Source organism: Panthera onca, chromosome E3 (assembly GCF_046562875.1).
Source record: "Panthera onca isolate mPanOnc1 chromosome E3, mPanOnc1 haplotype 2, whole genome shotgun sequence".
NCBI classification, from domain to species: domain Eukaryota; kingdom Metazoa; phylum Chordata; class Mammalia; order Carnivora; family Felidae; genus Panthera; species Panthera onca.
Window position 1 is genome coordinate 37,761,305 of NC_138354.1, and position 17,598 is coordinate 37,778,902.

The 17,598-nt window shown below is 50.7% G+C and overlaps 1 protein-coding gene across 2 annotated transcripts in view; it reads left to right on the plus strand.

Annotated features, from left to right (window-relative positions):
* The window catches only part of PPL (periplakin), a 46,501-nt gene that overhangs the window by 6,329 nt on the left and 22,574 nt on the right, over positions 1-17,598 (plus strand). For both annotated transcript variants that reach the window (XM_081791731.1, XM_060648369.3), the window contains exon 2: positions 15,386-15,485. In XM_081791731.1, the coding sequence (XP_081647857.1) occupies positions 15,386-15,485 (100 nt within the window). The remainder of the gene's footprint in view (positions 1-15,385; positions 15,486-17,598) is intronic.

Below are 17,598 nucleotides of genomic sequence, written 5' to 3' on the forward strand. Positions count from 1 at the left end.
CACCGGGGAGAGGGGTGAGGATGCGGCAGAGGAGGTATGCATCCACTCCCACTCGCGTAAGCATGAAAAGTCATCAGTGGATAAAGTTAATGAAGGATACAAAGAGTATGTTTGTGTACATTTTAAAAAACATTCATGCAAAGCAATGTAATGTTTCTGGATGCAGACACAGATATGTAGTGAAAGCCTAAAACAGGCTTAGGAGGAAACCAGCAGCTTTAAAATGACCCTACCCCAGAGGAGGGGGCTGAAGGGATAAGAGGTGATCACATCATATTTCTTTGTAAACAAAACCCAGAGCAAATAGGGTAGTGTGGGAACATCAGCTAAGACTTGGCGGTAGGATTCTCTTCTGTACTTCTCTGTGTGTTTGAGCTAGACCATGAATGTTCAGGTCTTTTATTTTTTTATTTATTTATATTTTTTAATGTTTATTTATTTTTGAGACAGAGAGAGACAGAGCATGAATGGGGGAGGGGCAGAGAGAGAGGGAGACACAGAATCTGAAGCAGGCTCCAGGCTCTGAGCTGTCAGCACAGAACCTGACGCGGGGCTCGAAGTCACGGACCGCGAGGTCATGACCTGAGTCGAAGTCAGACGCTCAACCGACCGAGCCACCCAGGCGCCCCAGTTCAGGTCTTTTAAAGTGAGGTGTGAGAGCGTCTCAGAGTCCAGTCAATAGTGGGAGAAGGGGTCTCAGGGAAGAGGAGGAGGTACCTCAGGAGGGACAGGTGCTGAGGCCAGAGGAGCGAGAATGGAGAGCAAGCAGGATGGTTCTGGATGGGGAGACACAAATGGAAAGTCTCAGGAAGTGGGGAGGGTACTTTGTTCACTGGTGACCTTTCAGGCTTATGCACGTGATGCCTCACCCTTCCCCAACCCCCCCCCCCACCGTCCCCCACCTTCCCCCCACAAGTGGGAACATACAAGAGGCTCTGGGGTTGAGCTGCTCTAAATTATGATCATGTGTTTCTGAGGTAATAGTACCCAGATCTCTGTCTTCCAGGTGAGGCTCAGAGTTTCAGTAGCTGCCTGAAGATCTGAGCTGCTCTAACACGGGCATTCTGAGCTGGGAGCAGTGCTGGAGTGTGCCAGCTGGCTGCCCACCCTTTGCTGGGCGAGGGGTGTGTCAGGTCTAACTTCGCGCCCGGCTGCTCACTGGCTAGCAGCCCCACCTGTTGTCTGCTGACCCTGAAAGGCTGCGTGGCTGCAGGGAAGCAGTCCTGTGCAGAATTCCTTGCTGCCCCAGCAGCCCGGGCTCAGATTTCAGACTCATAACTTTTATGGTTTCCACCCTCGATCCTGGGCACAGGGACATTGTGGTTCCAACTGAAAGTTGAGGAAGCATTCAGAGTTTGTGCCAAGAACTGAGAGGGCTGCCCCAGATAAGCAGCTTGACTCTTCCCAAGTATAAAATGGGCAACCAATGCCCCCTTGTTCCTGAGGGGGAAGCTGAGGCCCATGGGCAGGGACAGAAGGCATGGTGAGTAGAGTAGAAAGAACCTGAGTTTGGGAGCCGCAGACCTGCCCTTTAGGCCTGGGTGTGCTGCTTGTCAGCTGTGCCGCTGGCCACATTCCCGCCCCTCTCTGGGCTTGATGAAGGCAGTCACTTCATGCTGTACAGTCACTCCATACCCCCCAAGAACGGTGTCAACCACATAGTAGGTATTCAGTAAACGGTGGTGGAAGGTCTGTTTTGAGTCTGAATTGTAGGAGTGTAACACTGTGGAGAGGATTGGCATGTAGTCGGTGCTTAATAAATGGAGACTTGTACTCCTTGACCACTGGTCTTGAACCCAGAGTGATGTCCTGACACCTGGGTGGAATCTGACACCAGATTCCCTGGAGCCCTGTTTAAACCTTGCAAAAATCTTCAAGACTTGCCTTGGTATTACCTGCGGCAGCTTGAACTTCTGCACATGTGGGGTTATGAGAGCCTGAAAGCACATGCCTGACATGGGCCTGGAGGTAGGGTGGCCTTCACTGGGTGGAAACAGATTGGGTCACCAAGAAAGGGAACCACAGTTACTATACCAGCAATCTTCTCAGCTTAGGATATACTTCCCCAGGATTAATAGATGGGTGTATAGGATTTTACTGTCTAATTACCATGGCAGTTTCTAGTAAGGAGAGTATCAGTCAATTGACCAATCAATCTGGTATTTACTGGATGTTTCCTGTGTACTGCTTTCTTACAAGACTTCCTTCCTATAGAGATCTGGGGATTCTAACTCAATCTGCTCCCCTTAACGCTGCGACACAATGCTGTGGTTTGTTTCCTGGTTCCCAGCCCTGGCTGCACATTAGAATCATCGCGGGAGCTTTTAAAAGTGATGTCCAGGCCGTGTCGCAAACTGATGAAGTCAGAATCTCTGGGGTGGAGCTCGCACTTCAGTCTTCTGTTGGGTAGCCAGGGGCACAAACCACACATTTACACTGATTACTTCCACCCCTCTTGTCCTTGAGGTATGCACACCTTGCTTTCCTTTGCCTTTTCAGTAGCAGCTGCCTGGTCTGTTGTGCTGTATTCTTTTACTCTCAAACTTCTTGCATCTTTCCGTTTCAGGTGTGTGTTTTGTAAAATGGCACAGAACTGCTTTTGTTTTGTTTTGTTTTGTTTTTTGTTGTTGTTTTTTGTATTCTCACCCAAGAGTCTTCTATTTTAATAGGAGAGTTTAACTCATTCATGTTTATTGTAATGACTGATGTGTTTGGACCTATCCCTGCCATGTTAGTTTGTATTTCCTATTTATCATGCTTTCTCTTTGTTTCTTTTTGGCCCTTCTCTGCATTTTATTGGATCAAGCTATATTTTCACAATTAAGATAGGATAGAAGACCTGAATGGGACAGAGTGGATGAAAATACCCTGGCCCAGACAATTATAGTCATCAGGGTGTTTTTTCTAATCATGCCTATTAAGTTATAAAACTTTGAGCTTACGTATCTTTTTGGGGGTGGGATGGCTTAATTCAAGGCCTTGCATAGGTTTGGGGTTCAATAAATAAGTATTGAATTGAGCAGATGTTTGATAGCATGCTAATAATTCCTGTCTCAGGGGCTGGTAATGGAGAAGGGCCTATTTGGGGGTGGAGAGATGACAAGGAGTTGGGAGGGGGTGGTGAAAGTTTATTCAGCAATGACTGATTCCCTGGAAAACTGACTGGGGTCACAGTAGTCACCAGTTTGGATTCTTACTAGCCCAGTGGCCCCAGGCAAGTTGCCCCTCCTCCCTAGGCTCAGTCTATACACTGGGAGCAATTGCACTTAGTACCAATCTTGAGGGGTTGTTAGGAGAATCAGAGTGGAAACGTGTGTCAGGCATTGGGGTAGGGTGTGGCCCAGGGAGGTGTTCCTTCTGCGCCAATTCCTTCCTCCCAAAAGGCCTGCTCAGAGAGACAGACTGGGATCCCCTCGTGGTGGCATCTTGGGAGAAGTTCTCAGACTCATTTGCCACCACTGTTACTCAACCAGCAGGATTCATTGTATCAAGGAAGACGCCAACGAGATGTAAATCACTAGGCCTCCCCTGAGTGGTGAACACCTTGATGATTCATCCTAGATCCCCAGTGTCTCCCTGTCATTTTGTGGTTTGGTATTGATGTCCCCCTTGTTCTGAGAAGGTGGCTCTGGAGTCTGTTCAGATCTAGGCACTGCTACTTCCCAGCTGTGTGATGTCTGGTGGGTTTCTCATCCTCTCCAAGCCTCCATCATCTTCATCTGGAAAATGGGGGTGTAGGAATTGCAGCCATGCAATAACACATCTGCTCAATTCAATACCTATTTATTGAGCCCAAGCCTATGCAAGGCTTGGAATTAAGGGCAACAAAGGGCCCCCCAAAAGGTGACTACATTCTTTCTGTCCAAAAGTTTATAGCCTAATGGGCAGGATTTTTTTTTTTTAATGTTTGTTTATTTTTGAGAGAGTGCACGCACAGAGGAGGTGGGGGAGGACAGAGGATCTGAAGCGGGCTCAGGGCTGACAGCACAGAGCCTGATGTGGGGCTCAAACCCACAAACTGACATCGTGATCTGAACTGAAGTTGGTGGCTTAGCCGACTGAGCCACCCAGGTGCCCCAATCAGCCAGGCAGTGTTTAAAGAAAACGGGAGCTGAAGGACACCCAGTACCGGAAATAAGCCTTCCACCAGGACTGGATGTTCCTAGGGAGCTGCTTATGCCCTGGCTGGCCCTAGAGGCAGGCAGGACCCAGGCGAGGATGACCCTGGCCAACAGGCAGCCAGGTAACTTCTCTGGGCTCTGGGATGGGTGAGGCTGGTTCTGGGGAGAGGTGTGCACTCCTATGCATTCCAGACATTCCAAAGCTGATGCCTCCTGCCTACCCTTCCCGTACTCCTGTGCACACCCACTGAGACAGAATTAACCCCAAAAGGGAGGGACAGTAGACGTGATCAAGGGGAACATGGGGGGCTGACTTCGGGCTGGGAGACAAGGTGGTCCTGGCCAAGAAAGGAGGGCAGTTCCCACTAGATGTGACCTGTGCCTACCACATCCCATCTCTACACACAGAAAGAGAAAGTTGGGTTGTGACCAGTGGGGGACAGAGCAGTTATAGGCAGGCAGGGACAGCTGGGGCAGGGGCTTATGGCAGGGCTGTGGCACTTCTTGTCTCTGGGGGTGTGATCTATTCCCAGAGTGGCAGGTCATGAAAGAGGCCAGGACAGGAAAGAGGCCTGCCTGAAGGGAGGGATGGCTAGGAAGCTAGCCAAATGCCCCTGACTCTGACTTGTGGCCTATGGCCAAGGATGCTGCAGCTCTGGGGGCCTGGAAGGGGCATTGGGCTGTGGTTTATGTGCCCTGGCACTCTACACCCAGGTGCCATGCTCTGCTGGGTACAGCTGGGAGCCCTGGATTGTTTTGAAGTCAGACAGCCAGGAACCTGTAGATAAGGCCTGGCCTTGGGACAGGTGCCTGGGCAGCCTGAGTTGGTCTGGTGGGATAGTGGCAGAGAGCAAAGGGAATGATAATTTACTAAGTGTCCCGAGGTACCAGGCTCTGAGCAGGACCACTAGATGTCCTGAGCTTTATTATGGAAGAACTGACGGGCTTAGAGCCAAGTGGTCCGGAAGGCACAGAATCACCTAAAATTGCACCGTCCTCCTTGGGAACCACTGCCCACATGAAGTGTGCTTAGAACTAGCTCAGATGTGCTGCAGGTTAAGACTACATGCTGGGCTTTGGAAGACATGATATGAAAAAGACTTGTAAAATATGACATTAATAATGTTCTGGGGTGCTTGGGTGGCTCAGTTGGTTAAGCCTCTGACTCTTAATTTCGGCTCAGGTCGTGATCTCACGGTCGTGAGATCAAGCCCCATGTCAGACTCTGCTTGGTGTTCGTTCTCTCTCTCTCTCTCTCTCTCTCTCTCTCTCTCTCTCTCTCTCTCTCTCTCTTCCTCCCTGCCTCTACCCTGCTCGCACGCTCTTTCTCTCTCTCTCTCTCAAAATAAATGAACATTAAAAAAAAATTATGTTCTGTCGACTACCTGTCAAAATAATTTTTTAGATATATTAGGTTAAATAAAATATTGTGTAAACATTAAGTTCACCTATTTCTTTTGACTTTTTTCATGTGGCTGTGAGAAAAATTTACAAACATGGCTCGCAGCCTATTTCTGTTACACAGCAGTGCCCTTGAACGCAAAGGGACATAGTACCAAACCCTCTCTTGGGGGCGTTTCCTACATTAAGTGTGTCTTTCCGTTTGCCACTCTGCTAGTAGATACCATAACCCTGTTTATGGATGAGGAAATTGAAGTGGGCAGAGGAAATGGCACGTTGAGTTTCGCCAGACGCTGGCACAGCTCATGGACGCGTTGCTGGGACCAGCATTGTGTTGAGACCTGTACACATGGCAATGGACAAAACAGACCGAAGCCCAGAAATTCTGAGCCATTCCCATGGTGCTTTACAGGGATTGTCTCCTTGAAGTGTCTCAACCCTCTGGGGTGGGACCGAGTCTTAGCTCCATTTCACAGAAAACAGGTACAGGGAGGCTAAGGAGCCCCCCCCAGGTCAGACCAACACCAGAGTCCATGTTTGTTTCCCTGCATCAAAATGACTCAGTTTTCCTCCCTGCAGGCAGGATAGAGAGGAAAATGGGCCCGCTGGTTCAGCGTGACTTGGGCACAGAGGGCTGAAGGCGGCAAGGGTGGCTGTCACTGCTAGCTGGAGGGTTGGTCATTCGCAGTGTCCTTGGAGGGCCTGGGTCTCTCGTGGAGGGCGGAGGCTGGGAAGCAGGCTCGGGAAGGAGATAGAGAGGCTGAGCCTGTAGCCAGTAAACCAATGGGCCTGTAGCCAGTAAACCAAGTCTTAGCCAGGATGGTCCCGGAGGAGATCTAGGGACAGAGACCCATAGAAGGCACAGCCGCTGCAAAAGCCCGGAGGAAGAAAAAGCTGGGCACAGGTTGAGGGCTGAGGGTCCTGTAGGCTGTGGGCAGGAGCGTGAGCTCTGGTCTCTGAGCATTTGGGCGCCCTGGCAAGTTGGAGGCCGGACAGTGGTGAGATCTGGTTGCATTGTTGAAATGCACTGACGCTGGCTCGGGAGACAGTTGGGCGTGGACAGTGGTCCAGGTGAGCGACAGCAGCCTTGATCAGGTTGAGACCGTGGAGCACAGGGAGGGTGGAGGCACAGGAGATTGGTTCCCAGGAGGAACCAGGGGAGGGGAAGGCGGGCATCTGGGGTTCTGCTTGAACAACCAGGTAGACAGGCCCATCTTGCCGCTTGTGTGGTTTCCCTCCTGCAGACAGGGGAAAGTCTTGAGAACAACAGAAACCCTGTGGTGGAAACACCCACGGCCTTCAAATCCCACATCTGATTCTAAGCCCAATCCCAAGATAGTTCGGCGCCACCAGGCCTGGGACCCACACCCTCCCAGCAGCCTCACTGCCCGTATATGCACACCAGCCTCTCCCTGCATGGACTGGGGGACACATGTCCAAATGTTGAAGTTACCTGAGAAGCTCCCGTGCCTGGGCGAGGCGACATCCTCAAGGAGGAGCCAGAGCATGTCTTGGCTTGTACAAGGATCAGTGTGAATGGCACGGTAGCTTTCTTTAGCTTCCCGGTGCCAGCGGGTTCTGACATTGGGACTGGGCTGCTGGCTTTTATCAGCTCCTTAAAAGGAGCCCAGGTCTCTGGACAGTGACCCCCAAGTGGAAGCAGAGAGCCCGGGCTGTCCCATGCAGCAGCATTTTCTCATTTAACCCCTGGCCCAGCTCGGTGGCATGCGTTTTGTGATGACCCCCACTGACAGATGGGGAAACTGAGGCTCAGAGAGGCTGGGTAATTCACAGTGTAGTAAGGACTGAGACAGGATTCAAATCCAGGCCAGCTGCCTTCTTTCTGGGTGCTTTAATCATTAGGCCGTACTACCCCTTGAGCTGTGGAAAAGGGTGAGGGATACCTGCACAGAATTAAAGTGGGAAGAGGGGCCTAGCGGTGGGGGGTGGGGGTGGGGGGTGGATGAGTGTCTCCTGAGATGCCTGTGTTCTCTTTTCCTGCCCATGTACTCCATCTATGGTGTCTAGATGATCTGGGTGCCACCTCTGTCCCCATTTCTCTGGACAGCACCTCTGCTGGCCAGCTGACCAGCTCCCCACATTGCTGCTGACCTACTGGGCTGTGAGTGGCCACTCTAAAGCATGTTGGACTGTGGTTATTGAGTTTCTAACTCCTGGTGAGAGAATGGAGTACCTGATGCCATTTAAGGCTCTCACACTCTCTCCCTGCAGTTCTAATTCTCTGAGTACATCCTGGACACAAAGAGGTACCTGTTCCAGGCTGGCGCCTGCGGCTCAGACCCAAAAAGCCCTTGTTTGTCCCTCAACGTGTCCTCAAACCTGGCCCAGGGCTCTGAGGACATGTCAGGTAGCCCCCTGACCAGCCTGCCCCCCATTTTTCCTTCCTTGTGCCAGGAGTCTCATTCGCAGGCGAGGCCACATACATGGGGCACCTTGGACAGGACCCTCGCCCTCCTGGGCCCTTGCCAGACTCTGGCTTCCTCAGCCCAGGTGAAGAAAATGAGGGCCCATTCTCTGGAGAAATGGGCCCCAATCTGCCGGTGACCCCCACCTGCTTGTGCAGCCCTCACAGCAGCACCTGGGCTGGGCTGAGGGGGCCGTTGTGGAGACAGCTGTATCCTGAGTCCCACCAGCCTTTACCAGGTGGGGTCTTGGGCCACGGCACCCCACCTCCTCTCTGCCTATCCATAGGGGATTGTCCCGGATGCCATTCCTGTCACCAAGAAGCATCCGCTCCTGTAGGGGTTTGCCGGAAAACCCAGAAATCTGGAAGGAAACTTTTCTTTAAAAACTAAACTATAGACTAGGGGTGCCTGGGTGGCTCAGTCGGGTCAGGCCCGTGGGTTTGGGCCCCATGTCAGGCTCTGTGCTGATGGTGCAGAGCCTGCTTGGGATCCTCTCTCTCCTTCTCTCTCTGCCCCTCCCCTGCTCACACCACACTGTCTCTGTCTCTCTCAAAAATGAATAAATAAACTTAAAAAAAAAAAGCTGAACTATAGACTCATTTCTGACTCCCCAGTTTTCCCCTAATGTCCTTTTTCTGTTCCAGGACCTCACACTGCATTTAGCAGAATCACATCTCCTTGACTCCTCCGGACTAACACTTCCTCGGTCTTGTCTTTCGTTACCTTGATGCTTTTGAAGAGGGCTGGTCAGGTGTTTTGTAGACCGTCCCGCAGTCTGGGCTTGTCTGCTGGCTCCCCGCCATGAGGTGGAGATCATATATTGGAAAGGGTTCCTTGGAAGCAATCTTGTGTCCTCCTTGGTACCCAGTGTCGGGAGTTCTACCCTGTCGACATGGCTTCTGTCCTTTCCACTGTGAACTTACTGATTTTTCAGAAGGAACCTGTTTTACAGAACCAAGTGCCACTGGCAGCAGGAGTCTGTGTGCACAGCTCGGGGAGTGGTGTGAGGGCTCAGGAGCATTGTGACTGGCACCCCCACCGTGGGGAGTACAAGTGCAATGAACACGTGTTGTGTGAATGAATGGTCATCCTCACCATTCGTGAGGCCCCTGCGATGTGCTGGATAATTTGAGTTCCTTCACTGAACGAGTACTGTTTAAACGTCTCCTAGGCACCAGATACTGATTAGGCGCTGGTGAAACCAGGGACACCCCACTCGTGCACCTAAATGATCTCTGATCTGCTTTGGGGACTCCAGAGGCTTCCCTGAACCTCTAGCTCAGTCCATGAACCCCAAAATGGTCTTTGAAACTCAATTCAGGTGTTTCTAGAAATGTTCCTGACCCTGGGGCGCCTGGGTGGCGCAGTCGGTTAAGCGTCCGACTTCAGCCAGGTCACGATCTCGCGGTCCGTGAGTTCGAGCCCCGCGTCAGGCTCTGGGCTGATGGCTCGGAGCCTGGAGCCTGTTTCCAATTCTGTGTCTCCCTCTCTCTCTGCCCCTCCCCCGTTCATGCTCTGTCTCTCTCTGTCCCAAAAATAAATAAAAAAAAAAAAAAAAAAAAAAGAAATGTTCCTGACCCTCCCCCACCCACCTCACTCAGCTAGGGAGGATGGACTATTCCCATTTTACAGATGGTGAAACAGAGGTTCGGGAACATCAAGCAGTTTCTCCAAGGTTATACCAATGGTTGGCACAGTCAGGATTTGAACCCTACCTGGCTCCAGATACCGGCCACCTCCTCTATGAGTTTGGGTAGGGGCCTTTGCTTCCGAGGGCCATGGTTTGCTCGTCTGTGTAATGAGCATGTGGGGCTGGATGGCTTCCCAGACACCTTCTAGTGCCAAAGGCCACTGCCCTGAGAACCTGTGTCCATGTTAAACTTCTGAGTAAGTAGAAGGAGGCTGGGTGTGTCCCTCTCTAAGCTTGTCACTCAGACCTGCCTGCCTTTTCCGGGGTGGGGGCACCTCAGCTTTCCTGGCTCAGCTGGTGATTGTCATCTCTGTGGGTGCAACAGGACTGGACGGGGGTGGTGGGGAAGGGCTGTATCTTGGTCTCCATCAGTCAGGCTGATGCCCCATCTGGCCGCCCCGGTGGGGCTTATTAGTGAGATGAAAAGCTGGACCTGCCAGGCCAGTTCCCAGCCCTTTGGGGATCTGTGCCCCCTCCCTGCAAGTTCCTGACCTGCCCACATTCCTGCACTCCTGGCAGGAGGCTTTGAGCTCTCAGAAGAACAGTGCCCTGGGCTCTCCTGGCCAAAATGCAGGATCTTATGGGGCTTCTCATTCAGGATCCAAACCCACAAGGCAAAAGTGCTAGGACTGTGTTCCAGAGGCCTGGCTTAGAACCCCAGCTCTCCTTGTTTTCTGGCAATCAGACTGTGGCCAAGTTATTGAATCACTTTGTGCCTCAGTTTCCCCATCTGTAAAATTGGAGAACATTGCTACTGCAGGCTCTGGTAGGATTAAAGAAACGAATCTGTATGTGACTTGCTTAGCACTGATGGGCAAGTGGTGGACTCTGTGTGTTAACTAGCATCTTCCAGACAGCTGAGCATAGCCTGGAACTGGTCTAGCTTTCATGGAAAACAGGATAAAAGGCAGGAGGGCTCAGAGGTTGGCAGAAGAAGAAACACGTCCCTATCACTTAAAAATGGCACTTGACAATATTTTTGTTTTCAGCTTTATTTATTTATTTACTTATTTATTTTTCAATGTTTATTTTTGAGAGCATGCAAGAGTGGGGGAGGGGCAGAGAGACAAGAAGGGAGGGACAGAGAGAAAGGGGGACAGAGGATCCAAAGCGGGCTCTGTGCTGACAGCAGAGAGCCCGATGCGGGGCTCAAACTCATGAGCCGTGTGATCATGACCTGAGCCAAAGTTGGACCCTCAACCAGCTAAGCCACCCAGTGCCCTGGTATCAGCTTTATTGAGAGATAACCCACATACTGTACCATTTACTCATTTAAGGTGTACAATTAAGTGGTTTTTAATTACACAACTATCACCACAACCAGCTTTAGAATATTTTCATCACCCCAAAAAGATACCCCATAACCCTTCAGAGCTTATTTGACGGCCCTCCTGCCCACCCCCTCGCCCCCACTCAGCCTGGGCAGCCACTAATACGCTTTCTGCTTCTATGGATTGGCCTATTCTAGATACTTCATATAGATGGAGTCATACTGTATGTGACATTTTGTGTCTATCTCCTATCAGTGTGATGGTTTTGCAGTTCATCCACGCTCTAGCAGGTGTCAGTTTGTGCCTCCTTTTTATGCTAAGTACTATTCCATTGTATGAATCTTCCACATTTTGTGTATCCATTCATCAGTTGATGAACATTTGTGTTGTTTCCATTTGGGGGCTCTTGTCAATAGTGCTATTATGAACATTTGTGTTTGATTCAAGTTTTCATGTGGACCTATGTTTTAATTTCTTTTGGGAAGATACTTAGGAATGGAATTGCTGGGTCATGTGGCAACTTTATGTTTAACTTTTGTTTTTGTTTTTGTTTTTTAAATTTTTTTAACGATTATTTAGAGACAGAGCATGACCGGGGGAGGGGAAGATAAAGAGAGGGAGACAGAGAATCGGAAGTAGGCTCCAGGCTCCAAGCAGTCAGCACAGAGCCTGACACGGGGATCGAACTCACAAACCGTGAGATCATGATCTCATCCAAAGTCGGATGCTCAACTGACTGAGCCACCCAGGCGCCCATAGGTTTAACTTTTTGAGGGAGCAACTTCCAGAATTTCCAAAGCAGCCCCACCATTTTACAGTTCCCACGAGCTGTGAGCAAGGGTTCTGATTTCTCTGTATCCTTGTCACCAAATCGTTATGGTCTTTTTGATTATTACCTTTTTAGTGGGTGAGAAGTGATATCCCATTGTGGCCTAGGGCACTTGGCATTGTAAGTTTATCTGTTACATGCCTAGGATGTGCTGGCAGTCCTGTAGAATTGTCACATGGGGTCATTAAAGGCATCGACTTGGGGGCCTGCCTGGGTTGGAATCCTGGCTCTAACACTTAATTACTCTGTGACTTTAGGAAAGTTACTGAAACTCGTTGGTCCTCAGATTCCACATCTGCAAAGTGGGGATAATAAGATGATTACCCACTGGGCCAACACCTACCTCCCAGAGTTGTCATGAAAATTAAGTAAGAAATGAGTGGAGAGCCTGGCGCGTGGAAAGTAAATCTGAGCTCGTAGTATTTTGGGGACAGCAGTTGTTGCTGGAGGTTGGCTTGTGACTTTTTTCCCAGTGCCCCTGTGAGAAACTGTGAGCCCAGTGTTTGACAAAGTGGCCTGTGGAGCAAGACTGCCTGAGAAGAGAGTCTGGGAGCCTCATTCATAAGCTGTGTAACGCTGGGCAAGCACCTTGACATCTCTGAACCTTGGTTTCCTATAACCTATCCATAAAGTGTCACACAAACCTTCCCAGGGGCTTAGGGTGAGGGTGTTGTCGAGGCGGTGCCTGTGAACATGCCTGATGTCTGGTGAAGCATGTGCATCGTCACATTACCGTGATGCCTTGGTGGTCATCTCCTGTTAACAGATGGGTAAACTGAGGCACCTCGAGGGAAAGGTGCTTGCCTGAGATGGTCCAAGCAGAAAATGCCCTATCTGGACTTGGAACTCATGCCTGTCTGGCCAGAAGCTCCCACTGAACCCTCCTCTCTTCTCTGCCAGGAACACCAGGTTCCTGGGACTGGCTGTTCGACCCCCTCCTTTGTCCCCTTGTGGTGCTGGGCTTTGGCTGGGTCCAGGCAGGGCCCAAGGCAGGGTCCAGGAGGCGCTTTCCTCACACTGCCCAGTCAATGAAGGGCCTGGTTTGGGAGCTGGCCGCATGTCCTGAGGTGGGGCTGGGCCAGGCCGAAGGCTCCCACCTACTCCACATTGCACCTTCCCCATGCTGGCTCGAGCAGTCATGGGTTAACTCTTTGGGTTCAGATTCACTCCATCTGAGTGCAGCAGGCCAGGCTGAGGATCAGTGGTTCTATGTGGGGAGGGGCCTGGAAATGCTCATGTTCCCCACGTGGTCTGACAAGCCAGGCCGTGGGGGTTCTGGGCTCAGCCCATGACCTGGTAGCCCTTCCTTACTGGGATCCTCTACACATACTCCTTTCTTCTCAGCCTTCCTTGCCTTCTCCGCTGAATACCACCTTTCTGTGCTGCAGGACTGCTCAGAGCCTTTACTGGCTCATGGACTTCTAGAGGGGCCAGGTTTTCCTAACTGCCTTGACTGACAAAGGCTTTGTTCTAGGAGTGATTTACAGGACTGGGGTTTCTGGGACCCTACTTTAGGAAAGGCTGCCTCCTTGATTGACTTAGCAGAGGGTGCAGCCTGGGTCTTGTTTCTTTCCCCTGGTTCCTGTGTGTCCAGGCCTGGCACAGAGCAGGCTCTCAGGCAGGGTTTGAGGCATGGATGGACAGGCTCACAGGTTTTGTTTGCTGTGCCAGTCTCTGACCCCCTCCTCGGCTCTCCCCCCACCCGTACCAGTAATACCTGCAGTGGTGGACCCTGAAATCCGGGGGTATCAGTGTCCCTTGGAGAACCTGTATAAGCAAAAGCAATAATAATACACCTTCCTGGGCTCAGCTCTGGAGATGCAGATTCAGAGGGTCTGGGTTAGGGCTTGGGAATCTGAATGTTTCATGCCACAGTAGGTGGGTCCCAGGCCTTGATTTGGAAATTCCACTCTGAAGAGGGGGTGGCCTGACCTGCCCTGGGCTGACCCACCTAGAGGGACATGCCTAGACCCCAAACTCTTCCTCATTCTTCAGAACCTAGCCCCCATACCTCTTTCAGGAAGCCTTCAGTGACCAGTCCCATCCCCACCCACCAGCCAGGAGGCTCCTCTGAGCATCCCTAGCCCTCTATCTCAATCTTGTGACTATTTTTGTAAATGCTGATTTCCTCCCCATCTAGCGGGGTGACCTCTCAGAGGGTGAGGCTTTGTCTGTGTGCAGTGCTGGGCCTGGCATACAGTAGGCGCTTAATGTGTGCAGGTGGAATGAAACTTCTGGGTTCTGGGCTGCCTGGGCTCCTCTGTGGAGTCATTACAAAAGGGTTTTCAATGGAGATTGGGGAATTAAGTGCTAATCTTGACCATTACTGACTGGCTGGGTGACATTGGCCAAGTTGCATTCCCTCTCTGTTTTTTGTTTCTTCCTTTGTTTTTTTCTTAAATTTTTTTTTTTAACGTTTATTCATTTTTGAGACAGAGAGAGACAGAGCATGAACGGGGGAGGGGCATAGACAGAGGGAGACACAGAATCGGAAACAGGCTCCAGGCTCTGAGCCATCTGCCCAGAGCCTGACGCGGGGCTCGAACCCACGGACCGCGAGATCGTGACCTGAGCCGAAGTCGGACGCTTAACCGACTGAGCCACCCAGGCGCCCCTGTTTCTTCCTTTGTTGAAGGAAAACAACAATAGAGGCGGGGCTGCGTACACATCAGTAACGCTCCTTAACAACTATAACCACAAACCTTTGGGACCGAATAGGTGCCCAGCTCTTTGCCTGCACAACCTCCCTCCCGTTCTCACACCCCACCCAGAAAGCTACGTGGAATCAGAAAACTCTTCTGATTTCAAGTCTCAGTTTGGTGCTAACCCATCTCTGACTTGATCATGATACATGCCAAGGCCCGCTTTTCAGCAAGAGAGGGCAGGGTTAGGCTTTGATGTGTGCAGGCGACCAAGTGTCCAGGTAGAACGTAATGTCATTGTGTTTCCGTAGAGTTTATTCTGAGTGCATAGATTGAAAGTGCCAAATATTTAATCCTCAATAGCTTGCATGAAAACTTGGGTCGGAATGTTCACAGCAGCATGATTCCTAATGGCCAAAAGGTGGAAACAACTCAAATGTCCATCAACTAAGGACTAGATAAACAAAATGTGATCTATTCATGCAGTGGAACCTTATTCAGCCATAAAAAGGAATGTCATGTGCTATAACCTAAATGAACCTCAGAAATACCATGCTAAGTAAAAGAAGCCAGATACATTATACGATCGCATTTGTGTGAGATGTCTAGAAGAGGCAAATCTATAGGGATAGAAAGTAGAGTAGTGGGGGCTGGGGGGAGAGACAATGGGGAGTGGCTGCTAATGGGGTTTCTTTTGGGGTGACAAAAATGTTCTGGAACTAGATAGCGTTGATAGCTGTGTAACCTTGTGAGTACGCTAAAACCCACTGAATTAGAGGTTTTGAAAAGTTGAATTTTATGGTATGTGAATTCTATCTCAGTAAAAAACAGGGGGAAAAAAGAACACAGTGAGGGTGTTCTGCCAACATGGAAAAATAGAAGCCCTTGCCCCATGCTGCCTCATCTCTGTGGCTTTAGTGATGTCACCCCAGGGCGGGGGTGGGGGGGGGGGCTCCCTCTGAGGCTGGTGGGGACCCTGGCCCACCTCCTGTCTTGTGCCCACAGCATCTCTAACAAGGAGCTGTCCGATCTGATCGAGCAGTTGCAGAAGAATGCCGACCAGGTGGAGAAGAACATCGTGGACACGGAGGCCAAGATGCAGAGTGTGAGTGCCCCCCTGTGCCCCCCTGTGTCCCCCTGTGCCGCCAGTCTCGTCTGATCCAGTGGTTCTCACCAGGGGGTGGGGGTGGGGTGGATTCTGTCCCCCCCTCCCCCCCCCCCCCCCGCCGGAGAACACGTGGACATATCTGGAGACATTTTTAGCCGTCACAACTTGGGGAGTGTGGTGGTTGGGCATCTAGTGGGTGGGGGCCAGGGATGCCGATAAACACCCTACAGGGCACAGGACGGCCCCCCACACAGAGTGATCAAGCCCCAAATGTCAGTAGTGCTGAGATGGAGAAACGTCATTATTGCTGTTGATAATGGGCACCCATCAGTGCCCCCCACCCTGGGGGCCAAGTTCCTGCAGTTTATGAACCCTATCTGGAGGAGAATCGTGGTCTCAGGAGCCAGGCCCTGCTTGGGATCCCAGCTTTGCCACTTACTGTGTGACCTTGGGCAAGTCACGTTACCTCTCTGTGCATGTGATTCCCTCTGAGAGGGTAAGAGGGATCATCCCCACCTCCGGGCTGCTGTAAAGATTCGATGAGATTAAACAGGTGTACTTCAGGGCTCAATATTATCATCATATCCTTATTCTTCTTATACTACACCTGCCACTCCTTAGTTGCGTGCTATCCTCCTCTTGCAGAGGAGAGAAAGCTGGGAAAATCATGTTCCCTGTCTATGTCTCAGTTTCCTCGTCTGTGACATGGGCTAACAACTGCTCTGAGCCATACTCTTCTGAGGAGTCTGTACTGTGTGGGACATTGGAGCTGCCCCCACACCTGTGAGCTGCCAAGATGATCATCTTCTCTCTTTTTTTTTTTTTAATTTTTTAATGTATATTTATTTTTGAGACAGAGAGACACAGAGCATGAATGGGGGAGGGTCAGAGAGAGAGGGAGACACAGAATCTAAAGCAGGCTCCAAGCTCTGAGCTGTCAGCACAGAGCCCAACGCGGGGCTCGAACTCACGGACCGTGAGATCATGGCCTGAGCCGAAGTCGGACGCTTAACTGACTGAGCCACCCAGGCGCCCCTCTCTCTTTCTTTTTTAAGTTTATTTATTTTGAGAGGGAGAGAGAGGGAATCCCAAGCAGGTTCCATGCTGTCAACACAGAGCCCGATATGGGATTTGATCCCCAAAACCCTGGGATCATGAACTGAACCGAAATCAAGAGTTGGACGCTCAGCCGACTTAGCCACCCAGGCGCCCCCAATCATCTTCTCTTTGAGCCCCCCACCAGCCCAGTGTGGTTGAGCCTATACCCATTTTGTAGCTGGAGAAACTGAGGTTCAGAGAGGGCGAGGGTGACTAGTCAGTGACAGAGCTAGCCCCAGAAGCATCCCAGAGGTCTGGTTGCCAGATTTAGAAAACAAGAATACTGAACATCCAGTTAAATTTGACTTTGAGAACACTATGGGATATACTTATAATACAAAGTTATCCATCATTTATCTGGAATATGAACTTAACTGGATGGTCTGTATTTCATCTGCATTCCTACCCAGGAGCGTGACCAAGAGGCGGTTCCAGCGGAGTTGGGGATGGAAGGTGGACAGGTCACGGGGGAGCTGTCCCTCCCTGTGACCATGCAGGTGTCCACCCTCCCCCGCTGCTAGCTTTTTGTTCAGGCCGCAGCTCTGTCCCCGCTCCTCTGTAGTTTTGTTTTTTTTTTTTAATTTTTTTTCCCCTTTTGTTTTATTTTTGAGAGAGAGAGAGAGAGAGAGACAGAGAGAGAGAGAGAGAGAGACGGCATTAGCAGGGTTGGGGCAGAGAGAGGGAGCCACAGCTAGAACTCTTCGGACACTTAATAGTTTGAGCCACCCAGATGCCCCTTAATCTTTTTTTTTTTAAGCTTATCTATTTATTTTGACAGAGCAGGGGAGGGACAGAGGGGGAGAGGGGAGAGAGAGAATCCCAAGCAGGCTCCACACTGTCAACACCAGAGCCCGATATGGGGCTTGAACTCAGGACCCTGAGATTATGACCTGAGCCGAAGTCAGACACTTAACCAATGAGCCACCCAGGCATCCCAGGAATCTTTACTCCTCTCTTCATATGGTGTCGTGCTATTTTATTTCCTAAATGAAAACAGCTTTTTGGGTGTGTC